Source organism: Carcharodon carcharias, chromosome 15, assembly GCF_017639515.1.
Source record: "Carcharodon carcharias isolate sCarCar2 chromosome 15, sCarCar2.pri, whole genome shotgun sequence".
Taxonomy (NCBI): domain Eukaryota; kingdom Metazoa; phylum Chordata; class Chondrichthyes; order Lamniformes; family Lamnidae; genus Carcharodon; species Carcharodon carcharias.
This window is the reverse complement of record NC_054481.1, coordinates 109091362-109106248: the sequence shown is the minus strand read 5'-3', so window position 1 is coordinate 109106248 and position 14887 is coordinate 109091362. Positions and strand designations below refer to the sequence as shown.

General features: G+C 40.8%; 1 protein-coding gene across 10 annotated transcripts in view; it reads left to right on the top strand.

Moving 5' to 3' along the window:
• Positions 1-14887, top strand: part of ubr4 (ubiquitin protein ligase E3 component n-recognin 4) — a 183920-nt gene that overhangs the window by 89997 nt on the left and 79036 nt on the right. For 8 of the 10 annotated variants that reach the window (XR_005945414.1, XM_041207463.1, XM_041207469.1 and 5 more), the window contains 8 exons: positions 5082-5114; positions 7207-7270; positions 7525-7659; positions 8188-8362; positions 11422-11562; positions 13262-13383; positions 13642-13753; positions 14310-14440. Coding sequence is in view for 9 of the 10 variants with exons in the window: in XM_041207463.1 (XP_041063397.1) it covers positions 5082-5114; positions 7207-7270; positions 7525-7659; positions 8188-8362; positions 11422-11562; positions 13262-13383; positions 13642-13753; positions 14310-14440 (913 nt within the window). In the remaining variant the exon portion in view is untranslated. The remainder of the gene's footprint in view (positions 1-5081; positions 5115-7206; positions 7271-7524; positions 7660-8187; positions 8363-11421; positions 11563-13261; positions 13384-13641; positions 13754-14309; positions 14441-14887) is intronic. The other 2 variants (XM_041207467.1, XM_041207466.1) reach the window with 1 other exon arrangement.

The following is a 14887-nucleotide window of genomic DNA, read 5'->3' as shown; positions in this document are numbered from 1 at the left end:
ATCTTTCTCTCCCATCTCCCTCCCCAAGCTCATCTTGTCCATAGAACCCATTTCCAGCTTCCTTGAGCCCATCACAGTGCAGGGGCATGAGAATCCCTTAGGTTTGGAGTGTACTCTGGATGTAACAGGAATGAATGACAACACCAAGTAATGTGTTAAAACAATAATTTTATTGAATATTGAATAATAAGTATGTTAATATGACAATTATAATTGATAATATAAAAAAGAAAGTAAAACAAAAGAAAGATAACTTTATTGAAAGGAGAAAGCACTCAGAAGAAAGACTGATTTTTTTAAAACAGAAACAATAGCCTCAAATTGGTCTGTTCCGTGGCCGCTTCCCAAAATGGATAACCCCAACTTAGTCTGTTCCACGACAGCACCCTAAATTGGTAAAATTTCCCCATGGTACTTAACATTACCAAATAATCTTACATATGGGGGTGAACTCTTTAGCCAATTACTCCGATGTCCCTTCCTCCATAGTCTTCAGCGATTAACTATTCCGCTCCGGCTGCAACACCAAATCCTGGAAGCAAAGACCCTTTAAGCCAAATTTCTGGCTCCGTTCCAGCCTTTTGAGTCGTTCTTCAGACTTTCTCAAGACAATGAGTCTGAAAAACACACAAGTCCTTATCAATTCTCCTCACAGGCACTGCAAGGCTTTGCACACTTCACAATCCAAGTTGTTTACGCATCTTTTGATGGTGTCTTAACATCTGATTGATGGCAGATGGGATGTCCATCAATCAACTCTATCTCCTGATTCTACACCATAGCTGACCACCCCACATAAGGCTACGAATTGTCCTTGCTAGTAGTTCAGGGTCATCAGGGTCAATACAGTAACAGTTCCTCTTTTTTAAACAATGGAAAAATAACTTATTTTAGCAGCGCATCTATGAAAAAAAAGTTCAGTCTAAACAACAGCTGTGAATATGATGTGCAAGAAAAATCCTTCGGCAAAATCCAAATCTGGAATTAATATTATTGATTATATTAATTATCAAAGCACAATCACATCTAGGTTTAAGTCAATGCCTACAAAGTAAGATTAAAAAAACATTCATTTAAAGATCAAAAGTGAAGCAGGAATACAGAAATTTTAAAAATTAGTGATTTCCAGCTGTAGGCCTACAACAGCAAACTGTTAATCACCTATCTTCTCTTCCTGATTCCAATTTTAGCTACCATTGTGAGTGGTTCCTTTTCTCCGGGTATTGTTCCCTTCAAAACTCCCGTCCCCTGCAAAAGAGCCACCCTCAACCCCTTTGTCTTTGCAAGCTACCACTCCATTTCTAGCCTCCCTTTTGGCTCTTTAAATGCGCTGTTGCCTCCCAAATCCATGCTGACCTTTCCATGTTTGAATCTCATAACTCTGCATTCCACAGCAGCAAAACAGATCAAATCAAATTCACAAATAACATCCTCTATGACCATCAGTTTTCTCTTCCTGATCTGCCTGCAGGCTTTGACACTGCTGACAACAGCCGTCTCCTTTAATGCCTCTTGTCCATTTGTCATTTTAGCACCCCACCACCCCCACCCCACCACTTCTCGGGCCTGGCCTGGCTTGCCTAGCTAATCATAGCCAAAGCATCTCCTACAAAGGCTTCGCTTTGAATCTTCGCATTGTTTTCTCTGGTGTGCTCCAAGTAGTGATCATTGACTTCCCATTTGCTTGCTGCCCAACAATGATACCATCCAATTGTGTGTATGCTAACAGCAGCAACCTTTATGTCTCTTGATCTCTACACTGCTTCTCTGTTATCAGGCTGTTTGTCAACATCTGGGCAGCTACAATTTCCTCCAACTAAACACTGGGTAAACCAAAGCCAGCTCCGTGGCCCCACCACAAATTCCATAACCTTACCAATAACCTGCTCACTGATGCCCAGTTTGGGTTCCGCCAAGGCCACTCAGCTCCTGACCTCATTACAGCCTTGGTTCAAACATGTACAAAAGAGCTGAACTCCAGAGGTGAGGTGAGAGTGATTGCCCTTTACATCAAGGCTGCATTTTACTGAGTGTGGCATCAAGGAGCCCTAGCAAAACTGGAGTCAATGGAAATCAGGGGGAAAACTCTCCACTGGTTGGAGTCATAACCTAGCACAAAGGAAGAGGTTTGTGGTTGTTGGAGGTCAGTCATCTCAGCTCCATGACATCACTATAGGTGTTTCGCAGGGTAGTGTCCTTGGCCCAACCACCTTCAGCTGCTTCATCAATGACCTTCCTTCCATCATAAGGTCAGAAGTAGGGATGTTTGCTGATGATTGCACAATGTTCAGCATCATTCTCAACAACTCAGATACTGAAGCAGTCCATGTCCAAATGCAGCAAGACCTGGGCAACATCCAGGCTTGGGCTGACAAGTGGCAAGTAACATTTGCAACACACAAGTGCCAGGCAATGATCATCTCTAACAAGAGAGAATCTAGCTGTCACCTTTGACATTCACTGGTATTACCATCACTGAATCCCCCACTATCAACATCCTGGGGGGGTTACCTTTGATCAGAAACTGGACTGGACTAGCCATATAAATACTGTGGCGACAAGAGCAGGTCAGAGGCTAGGAATCCTGTGACGCATAACTCATCTCCTGACTTCCCAAAGCCTGTCTGCCATCTACAAGGCACAAGTCAGGAGTGTGGTGGAATATTCTCCACTTGCCTGGGTGAGTGCAGCTCGTACAACATTCAAGAAGCTTGACACCATCCAGGACAAAGCAGCCTAATTGATTGGCACCTCATCCACAAACATACGCTCCCTCCACCACTGACACATAGTAGCAGCAGTGTGTACCACCTACAAGATGCACTGCAGGAATTCACCACGGCTCCTTGGACAGCACCTTCCAAACCCACGACCACTATCACCTAGAAGGACAAGGGCAGCAGAAAGATTAGAACACCACCATCTGAAAGCTCCCCTCCAAGCCACTCACCACCCTGACTTGGAAATATATCGCCGTTCCTTCACTGTCGATGATCAAAATCCTGGAACTCCCTTCCTAACAGCACTGTGGGTGTACCTGCACCACATGGACTACAGCAGTTTAAGAAGGCACCTCATCACAACCTTTTCAAGGGCAACTAGGGAAGGGCAATAAATGCTGGCCCAACCAATGAAGCCCACATCCTGTGAATGAATAAAAAAATTTCATCCCCCCCAAAATCTCTGGTTGAACTGGACTGTTTGCAACCGTGGCGTCCTTGATCCTGAGCTGAATATTCGATCCTCGTCAAAAGATCACCTCTGCAACATGCCTTCATTTGTGCCTAGCTCAGCCCCTGTTCCTCCAAATCCCTTTTCCATTTCTTTAAACTATTCCAGTGTGCTCTCGCCCAGCCTCCTACCCTCCCGTCTCTGTAAACTTAATCTCATCTAAAACTCTATTGCCTGTATTGTACTCTGCACCAAGTCCTGCTTACCTATCTCTTCTGTGCCCCCTGACCTATGCTGGTTTCTGGAACAGTGCCTCAAAATTCTCAGCCACAAGTTTAAATCCCTGCAGATCTTTTACCTATAATCTGCTGCAAACCTTCCCCCTGCCCCCCCGAACCCCAAAAACTCCTTTGACTCAGGTCTCCTGTGCATCGGCCCACCACCTTCACTTTGTCTAACCTTGACAGTTGTGCATTCAGGCATTTAGACCTAATTCCATGGAATTCCATATCTAAACCTTTCATCTCTTCCCCTGTTAAGATCCTCCATTAAAATCTTTCTTTTTCAACTCTTGTTCTCTCATCCTTTGGGTTAGAGGCCAAGTTGGAGTAGATGATGGCATAGTGGTAATTTAACTAGACTAATAGTCCAGAGGCCCAGGCTAATGCTCTGGGGAAATGGGTTCAAATTCCAACACTACAGCTGGTGGAATTTAAAATGTAATTAATAAAATCTGGAATGGAAAGCTAGTCTTGATATGGTGACTATGAGACTATCGTCGATTGTTGTAAAAACCCATCTGTTTCGGCTAATGTCCTTTGTGGAAGGAAATCTGCCATCCTTACCTGGTCTGGCCTACATGTGACTCCAGATCCTCTTAATTTCCCTCTGAAATCACCTATTAAGTCACAGTTGAAGGGCGATTAGGAATGGGCAACAAATGCTGGCCCACATTTCATTAAAGAATAAAGAAGAAAAATGACTGTTTATGCCTTTGTGAAGCACTGAGTGTTTTGTTTCTATGTTTAAGACACCATAGAAATACACTTTGTTGAACCAAAGAAAGATTGGGGACATCTAAGCATATGGGGCATTGCTCAAAGTGTTGATGACGCTTCAGTGTCATCTGTAGATGTTTAAAGAAAACTTTGACCAACTTAATATCCGAAAAGAATTGTAAAACTTAAGTCACAGAAGAGCAAGTTCTAAATTACAAAGAGTTGGTTTTCCCTAAACCCTGATTCCTGTATCTGCCCTCAAGGTGCAAATAATCAGTGAGATCTTTAAATATAGAGGCTACAGTAAGGAAAGGGGAAGTGAGTGTAATCTGACAGCTCAAGTTGTCAGTAGCAACATGTCAAGGACTTAAACAAATGGGTATGTGTCCTGAGTGTTTTGAGCCTATGCAGTATTGCTAGAGTGGTTGTGAATGTAGCAGGGTTTTTCCAAATGGAAACAAACAGCTTATACACCAATCCTACATGCTCAAAGGGAAAAGCAGACTCTGCGTTTTAAAACCCCAGTATGCTTCTCCACTTGAAATGGAAATCTCCAGAGGGGTTTCACCACAAATTTGTGTAATTTGAAAATTGTGAATATGTTTTTGTGCTTCATGAGTCAGTTTCCATAATTACAAGCGCTGCACTGATCTAGGTATAAAAGCTGAGAACTGCAAATAATCCGTCTCAACCAGGCATGCCATCCTCCTGTGAGGACCCTGTGCTCTGTGCTGATAGCCAAGTATTTCACAGCAGTCGCATTGCATGACTCCGTCACATCATCTGTGTGCAGATTCTGCATGCCTGGCTGCTCATCATCTCTTTCAGTTTCTTTTTCTAAAGTGGTAATACGATTGTGTTTACTTTATTTAAAGTTCTCACGTGGTTTTCTTTTCTGTTGTTCCCTGAAAGTTGTGAGACTGAATCCCTAAGCTCCTTAGACCGGTTAGTATCCCTCCTTTCTCTTTATCCTGTTCTCTCTTACATTTGTGTCTTTGTGTTCATGGCATCTCACTATTTAAAACAGCAGTAACCACGCACATTTTTGTTATTTGAACCTGAAAAGCTCTTCAAAATAATACTGAACCCAGGATGCATGTCTAAATCAATAAAATGGTCTTCAGTCATGTCAGACATCTTGTATGGATTGACCTCAAATGCCCCATCAATGCAGAGGGTGTGAATTCAATTGGCTGGTGGAATTCTGTGGTACTGTCACCAGGTTGCATGCATTTGGTTTTTAAAGCTGTTAGTGTTTTGATACTTTTATCTCTTTGGGAGGGTATATTGACAAGTACCTTTAGAGTAAATTGAGTAGTTGAGCTTTAAACAATGCCAGCAGCTTGTATTTATCTAGCACCTTTAACATAGTGAAATGTCACAGGGTGCTTCACAGGAATGTGATTAAACAAAATTTGACACAAAGCCTCAGAAGGCGATATTGGGCAGGTGACCAGAAGCTTGGTCGAAGAGGTCGGTTTTAGGGAGCACCTTAAAGGAGGAAAGAGATGTAGAGAGCTGGAAAGGTTTAGAGAGGGAATTCCAGAGCTTAGGGCCTTGGAAGCTGAGGGCATGGGTACCAATGGTGAAGCAGATAAAATAGGATATGCACAAGAGGCCAGCATTGGAGGAGCACAGATAAAGTCTTGTTTTTCACACGAATAACTTGAACAAGAGTTTAGGATTAACATCTTCTTCATAATTTTGCAGACAATGCCAGAATAAAAGGAAGAACATGTAATGAGAGAGAACACTACCAGATTCAGTAGGATTTTGACATTATAGTTAAGTAAGTTAGTAATATGAGATGAATTTCAATGTTGATAAGAATAAAGTAAGAGAGCAAGTATCCAAAAGGGGGAATATGTCGAAATGGAAGAGTGGGGCACTATGCTGATGCAATTATAGTGATTAAATCTATTAAACATTCAGCATAGTCCTTTGTTACAGTGAAAATGTCAAATGAGGTTCAGGGTTGCAGGAGTAGAGGGATGTTGTTGAGGTATGTTTATGTATATGGCATTAGTTAGACTCTATCTGAACTACTTGGGTTACCTGATTGTTGAAATGCTCCTGTTGCTCTTTCAGAGATCATGGAGATGAATAATAAAGCTAATATCCAGTCCATCTTGTTGAAATTTTCAAGATTGTAAACGGAACTGAGTAATTTGGTGCAGAGTTGGTATGGAAAATGTTTAATATGGTAGAGGATTTGAGTACTATTTGAAGCAGTAGTATAAATTGGTTTAGGGACTTAGAAGGAATTGAGTGATATGGCAACAAAGGTTGGAGCTGATCTTTCAGGCATGGGCTTGTAATTATTTTTGCTTTTGACTTTGTTCATTCGTACCCCAATATTGTCTGCTGGATATCAGGTTTATAAAGTCTGCCTGTAATCCTTTAGAATTGTTTCCATTCATCTGTTTGCCCTTCTCCTTTGTTGCTGTTGTAATTTTGATTTTGCGTTGGAAGTCATTGTCTAAAGCTTTTAATTATCCCTCTCAGTTTAAATTGTGTAATGTTGTGCTAGTAATCGCTTTCATTTAACTTTTCTAAACACGCTATTTGAACAGTATTAATTTGTGATATTAATGTTCTTAGTATATATTTATGATCCTTTATTGAAAACAAAACATTCGTGGTATGTGGGCTTCACTGGCAAGGTTGTCTTTATTTTCCCTAAAGTGAGTTTGAACTCTCAACCAAATTATAAAACTGAACTGGCTTTTTTAAATACAGTGTTAAGAAATGGTGCACAGGCTGTAAATTATCAGAAGTAAATGGACCATTTGAGCCTTGGAGGAAAATATTAAGTCTGGATATAAGTTTTAAATATTTTAGCTTGTTCCAATATTGGAGACAATCTTCCTTCCATTTTCTGTGAGAGTAACCAAAGAATAACAACAGCAACTAAAGATACTGCTTTTGTTTATATTGTACAAAGCCCTTTTATGTGCAGTTTATTAGTAAGCAACTCTCCTCCCTCTCTCAATAATGAGCTCAGTCATTGAAAGTCATGTTTCCCTTTCCCTTTTAGGCTAGTGGTGAGCTCAATGGAAGTGCTGGAAAGCTGTTTTGCTGTTGGATCTTCAACTGAAAAGGTAAACTTATTTGCCTTTGTGATACGGTGGGCGGTTGGGGAGGGGGGGAATAGAGTTTTTGCTATTTCCTTGCTTAATAAGTTGGTGGGCAAGGGCTCTTTGTTTGCTAGAAATCCCTTTTGATTTCTCATTTTCCACTTGTTTCATTTGAGGATATCTGGAGAACTGGTTACTAGATCAGAAGAATAGATGTAAAATCTAAATTCATATAAATTTACCTGTTACATATTTACAGACTATCTGTTTTCTCACAGGAAAAGAATAAACAGACAGCATTGGAATTGGCCACTACATTGCTGTCGATGCCAACTCCATCCACCGTTCAACAACAAACCAAGGGGCTGCTGGCGAGTCTGCATAATAGCCGTGGCAGTTATCACAATCATAAGGTGACGTGTGCCTGGTGAATTGCTTTTCATACACTTATGTGCAACCAGCCTGTTAACACTGGTGGCATCTGCAGGGCCATGTATTTATTATGGGGCTGAGAAGTGGAAAGCTTTGCTGCTCCAGCTCCACTGGCTTTGAAGAGCACAAGCCAGACATTGGATGGGCTGCAATGTTTAATGCAGATGTATGTATACAGAGTGCTCAGAGCAGTACCAGGCAGCACTGGGCCAATTGGAAGCTGACCTACTTTCAAATTGATGATTGAATCAGCTATGCTGTCATGCCAAAATCTGTTTTGGCTTGCCTACTGCATTCTTCAACTCAGCAAGAGAATACGTGTCACCTTATTCAAGAGAAGATGCTGCAACAACGAATACTTTGTTCTGCAAGTGCTCTGTATAATACCAGAAAAGGGGCGTGTGAAAGTAGGGCAGGCATTCAGCTGGCTTGTAATGTTGTTGAGTAACATAATTATACTTTCTTCAGCGAGATGTATTCAAATACTTCTCTTTTCTTTGTCTGATTAGGATCAAGCTCTGCTGAATAATGCTGTGCAGATTCTGAATACTTGGAACAAGGATGGTCGTGACCTTGATCCAGAAGTATTCCAGCGGCTAATAATCACAGCACGTTCCATTGCGATGATGAGACCTAATAACCTTGTGCACTTCACAGAGGTGAAAGCACCACAAACTGATAAAGGTGAGCCTGTGCATGTGGGTGAGGTGAGCAAATTCAGAAAATAATGGAAATATCCACAGGCCCACTGTACCATTAAAGAGAATGGATGAGTTCATGTTCTGAGTATAGGCACTGCATCTGGATTGGAAACTGGAAGAGAAGTGAATTAAATAAGATGGTATTATGGAAGAGGGAAGAGAAAAACAGATATCAAAAATCAGGAATACTAACACCTGCCACAGAGAGGGGTTAAATGTCCAGCTAAACTGTTTCTGAAATGCAGGAGAGACACAAAAACTGATGGATCATATGCAGACAACATTCCAGTGTTTCAGTGAAAAGATGCTGAGGGGTCAAAGGGACACGTAGGTGGCTAGGTGAGGGAAAGATTTGTGAACTGAGCACATGCATGTATACAAACCAACATGGACGCTTATGCCCACACATGCATGCACACACAAACTTGGGAAGAATAAAATAAAAACTGAAAATGCAGGAAATCCTGAAAAAAGAAACTGACAAGTAGTTGAACACAGCAAGCCCATTAGCAACTGAGGAAGATGGCCAACACCCCAGTTACAGATCCCCACTAGAACTATGTTGTATAAAACAGGAGCAGACCATTCAGCCCCATGAGTCTGTTCCACCATTCTGTTAGATCATAGCTGATCGATACTTAATTCCATTTACCCGCCTTTGATCCATATCTTTTGATAGCCTGACAAAATAAAAATCTGTCTAACTTAGTCTTGAAAATTTTAACAGACCCTGCATCCAGAGGCAGAGGGGTTGTGAGTTCTAGATTTCTACTATCTTTTGTATATGTGGAGGGGAGAAGAAAATACTGATTCCACTTCTGAATGTCCTAGCTGTAGTTTTAAAGTTATGTTCCTTTGTTGTTTACTCCCACATCAGGGGAATCGTTTCTCTGTATCTACCCTTCAAACCCCTTTATCATTTTAATTACCTCAATTAGATGCCTGCTCAACTGTCTACTTAAGGGAATACAAACCCAAGATTTTGCAACCTTTTTTCTTAATTTAACCCATTAAACACTGGTACCGTTCTGGTAAATCTGTACCCCCTCCAAGGCCAGTAAATCTTTGCTGAGGTTTGCAGTCCAAAGCAAAATGCAGGAGCCTGTTCAGGGCTTTGGATAATTGAAATGTTGCCACCTCCGGTCCCCTGAAATAAAGATCCAACATTCCACCATATTTTTTGATTCCTTTTTCATACTGTTCACTAGCTTTTGGGTGAAGTTCTCATGAAATTGGAAGAAGTACATACATTTCTGCTTGTTAGAGAGGGAATGTTTGGAGCTTTGAATGTTGCTGTAGGAACAGGTAAACAAATAGGTGTTCTGTCTCCTACTATTGCAATGGGATTGGCAGCCGGGCATTGGGTTGGAAGAATGATTATGTGTATCCTTGAAGGAATAACCCTTCTGGAAAGGAGAATAAATATGTGTTTTATGTGGGACTGTGTTATAGTTAGTGGAAATGGTAGAAAATAATCTAATGAGTGTCAAGGCTCAATGTGTAGAAGGTGAAGACAAGGGGATATTATAGTGCAATGTATAATGTACATAATCCTGGACTGACATTGGCTTGCAGCTAGCATTAGCCCATCTCACCAAACGCAAGCTGGTTTCATATGTCTCCCTTGTTCCATTGTTGACCAATTACTGGAGGACTGTGATGCTTCATTCATGCATGCTCTGCCCAAAGGCAGGTCCTTGGCTCATTGTTTGCTGATGCTTCCATCATGAGCCATTTTCTCGGCAGTTTTTTTTTGTCAGTGGTGGTTTGCCAAGTCCTGTCCCTGAAAGTGAAAGGTAAAGGAGACAGATCACAAATCTACCTCAGCTGGAATGGGAATCTAACATGTGTTATTGGTGTTATTCTCAACCAGACCCCAGCCATTTAACCAATTGATCGGCAGTATATTTAATGGAAGATTCAGACACTTGAATAGGCTACATTTAGCATTCTTCAGCTCAAATTGTCACCTCGCTTCCAGTAAAATTATGTTCAGAATGAATGTTTGCCACTCATCCAGCAGCATCTGTTAACCATTCTGAGTCCACAGTGGCAGGATTGTGTAGTGCTTGACTGTTGGTAATGAGTTTTTAATCTTTACAATGATGTAATAGCTGGTACTGGGTAGGTGAATAATCTGCTTGGTTTTGTGTAGATTAAACAAAAACAAATTTGCCAAGTCATTTGTCACAGAGAAGTGTCTTTTGTCCTAACCAAAGGTTACTCTGCATGTGGAGTCCAACCCACTGTACTTAAACAATCAGCATCATGCAGTCAAGACCTGTTAAAACATTGCATCTTGTTGGAGTGCTGCACAGTTAACCTGAATACTTGTGGTTAATACTGGTGCAGATCAAGACAAATGACAAGATTCCATGTGACCATTTTCAACCAATGGCTGAATTTAATTCCATTTGAATTACTGGGCAATTAATTTACTGGGTATAGTGGTGTAATAGCTATGTTATTGGACTAGTAATTACAGAGGCCCAGACTAATAATCTAGAGACATGAGTTCACATTCCACCACGGTATTCTATAATTTGAACTGTTTTTAAAAAGAATCTTAGAATAAAATGCTATTATCAGTAATGGTAACCATGAAACCACTGGATTATAAAAACCCAACTGGTTCACTAATGTCATTCAGGGAAGGAAACTTGTTGTCTTACCCAAGCTGACTTATATGTAGCTCCAAACCCACAGCAAGAGAATGAAACTTAACTCCCCCTCTGAAATGACTTAACAAGCCATTCTGTTGTAGCAAAAAGCTACTAAGAAGTATAATAAGAACGTAAACTGCCTTCCTAACAGCACTGTGGGAGTACATTCACCACAATGACACTAGCGGTTCAAGAATGCAGCTCACCACCTCTTTCTCAAGGGCAATTAGGGATGATCAATAAATGCTGGCCTTGTCAGCGATGTCCACATCCTTTTGAAGGAATAACAAAATTAGAATGAGCAGATGCGATGGAATGCCAGATTTTAAACGTTTCTTATTCTATCTGAAGCCAATTACTGACTTTATCCTTTTTCTAGAAGGAACAGATGAAAGAGATCAAGTCCACAGGACTGCTGAAGTCGAAGGCTGCAGTTTTATTATGCAGCTAGTCACTCATTTCTGGAGGCTGCATGCTTCCAAACCTAAGAATGCATTCCTGGCTCCTGCCTGCCTGCCTGGTAAGACAAACAACTGCATATTTTCAACCTGTTTATTTAATGCACCAGAAAAGTAACACACAGTATGCTTTGGACAAAATGTAATGAAGTAGGATATTAGCCACCAGTCATGCATAAGTTTTAAAACTGGAGCCAGAATTCTAACTGAATATAGTTCACAGAATTGTTACGGTGCAGAAGGAATCATTCGGCCCATTGTGTCTGCACCGGCTCCCCAGTTGAGCATAATGACTTGGTGCCATCCTACTGCCTTTTCCCCATATCCTTGTACATTGTTTCTAATCAAATAACCATCCAGTGCCCTCTTGAATGCCTCAATTGAACCTGCCTTCACCACACTTCTAGGCAGTGCATTTCCAGACTCAAACCACTCACCGTATGAAAAAGTATTTTCTCACATCACATTTGCTTCTTTTGCAAATCATCTTAAATCTGTGCCCTCTCGTTCTCGATCCTTTTAGCAGAAACAGTTTCTTCCTGTCAACTCTACCTAGCCCCCTCATGATCTTGAATACCTCTATTAAATCTCCTCTTAGCCTTCTCCTCTCTATGGAGAACAGTCCCAACCTCTCCAATCTGTCTTAATAACTGAAGCTTCTCATCCCTAGAACCATTTTTTTACATCTCTCTGCACTCTCCCCAATGTGTTCACATCCTTCCTATAGTGTGGTGCCCAGAACTGAACACACTAGTTCAGCTGGTGTCTAACTAGTGTCTTATATTAGCTCAGCATAACCTCCTTGCTCTTGAACTCTATGTCCCTTTAAATAAAGCCCAGGATGCTGTATGCTTTATTAACTGCTCTCTCCACCTGTCCTGCCACCTTCAATGATCTATGTACATATACACCCAGGTCCCTCCCCCCTGCACTCCCTTAAGAACTGTACCCCTTAATGTATATTGTCTCTCCATGTTCTTCCTACCAAAATGCAAAACCTCTCATTTCTCCACATTAAACTTCATCTGCCACCTATCTGCTCACTCCACTAACTTGTCTATGTTCTTTTGAAGTTCTACACTGTCATCATCACTGTTTACAATGCTTCCAAGTTTTGTATCATCCTCAAACTTTGAATTTGTCCCCTGCACATCAAGACCTAGTTCATTAATATACAGCAGGAAAAGCAAGGGTCCCAATACTGACCCCTGGGGAATTCCGCTATAAACCTTCCTCCAGCCTGAAAAATATTCATTGACCATTACTCTCTGTTCCATGTTGCTCCTGTCCCTTTTATTCCATAAGCTAAAACTTTTCTCTCAAGCCTGTTGTGCGTTACTGTATCGAATGCCTTTTAGTTACCTTTGGTGCTTTTGCGAAAGAAACATGAATGTTCCACAAGGTCTAACTGATTGGAATACCAAGTATGATTGTCCATGAGTTGTAATATGTAGTGACATCTTTGAAGATGTCAAATACTTTCACAAGAAAATAAATATTGTGATCAGCCTGTTTATAAACTGAGGGCTGAGTGTTAGCAACATAGAAAAGTAACTTTTCAAATACCAATAACAACAAAGTATTCCAGGGCACTTCACAAGAACGCTGTAAAGCTTTGTTTTTCATTTGATCTTGTCCGTAAACACCAATATCTGTATGATACTGCTTCACCTGTACTGATACTTGTCAAGTACTGCGGTGTTTGGTTGATTGAAATATCCTTCAGCAACATTTTTACTGGGTCTTCATTCTTCTCTACAGGCCTGACTCACATTGAGGCAACAGTGAATGCACTAATTGACATTATTCATGGATATTGTACCTGTGAGCTAGACTACATCAATGCTGCTGCAAAGGTTTATATGCAGATGCTTCTGTGCCCTGTAAGTCCCCTATTTAATGGGAAATAATGGTTGTTTCTTTGATTGTGGTCAGTCAATGTTACAGCAATATTTTGTGACCAATGAGAGCAGCCTTTTTAGTATTGTTAAAGAATGAAAATCAGTGTGAGTATATTCGGCAGTATTACACAGTTGTGAAATGATTTTTGTGTTGGTGTGATGGGACATTATCTGTCTCTTTACCTGGTGGCTCTTGCCAGTGTTCTATATCTCAATTGATTTGAATTATTTTTCCCTCAGGACCAATCAGTGAGTTTTGCCTGTAAACAGGCACTGATTCGTGTACTGCGACCACGGAGCAAGCGCAGGCATGTCACGCTGCCATCCCCTCCTCGCAGCAACACCCCAATGGGTAAGGAACGAGAGATCTGAATAATGCCCAGCAATAATGCAGTGATGCAATGTAGTAATTTATCTTGAAATGTTGGTTACCAAGACTGTTGATGTTCACAAAAAATAATGGATGTGCTGTTTCCCTTTTACAGGTATTAAAATGGTGAATTAAGGAGCAAGTGTAGATGCTTCCCTGTTATATTGTTTAAAGGACCAAAAATTAGATCCTTTGTGATAATTAAATATGTATTTTTCATCTCTCACCTTCCTTGCCTGAATAAAGGCATTGAAAATTATTTCAGTTTGGTTCATTGTTATATAAAACTTTGAATTGATCACTGCAAGTGCTGAGTAGGAATTTTAATGCGTCGATGTAGATACGCTGCACCAGGACACCAGTATGTGTAAAAGCTGTCCCAGGACACCAGCGCACCTTGGTGTATGTATACTGCACAAGGGCACTGCTCACATTTAGCTGTGAGGTTTCCTGAACATGTGACTTTACAATGAAGTGTAAATGTCACCCTGGACTGGAGTCCATTTAGTCTAAAGATCTGTCTCCATTTGTTCTTCAGGTGATAAAGATGACGACGATGATGATGATGCTGAGGATAAAATGCAACCATCGGGAATGGCAGGCAATGAAAATATTCGTCAAGAGAGTCAAGAACAAAGTGAAGTGGATCATGGAGACTTTGAGATGGTGGTAAGCATCTTCTAAAGATCAATGGTATTTTGTTCACCAATGGAAGAATGAGAACAAAAGAATAGAAGTAATTATAGTTAATATATAGAGACTTTTCATTGCTCCAGTCTTTCTCTTTGCAGCTCTGGGTATGGCTGAAATTTGCAGTAAATCTGAAACTTTGTGAAAGAATATAACTAACATAAAAGCGGATCTGGTTTGACAAGGCACAGTGGCACTTCATGCATAGCTTATGCCTATGATTCACTAGGTATAAGATTTCAGCTATCAATGCAGCAACAACTTACACCTTTAATGTATTAAAACATCCCCAGGAATTTTAAACAAAGTTTGACTCCAAGTACGTAAGGAGGACATTAGAACAGGTGACCAAAAATTTGATCAAAGAGGTACATTTTAAGGCACGTCTTAAAGAAGGAGTAAGGGAGAGAATTTCAGAGCTTTGGG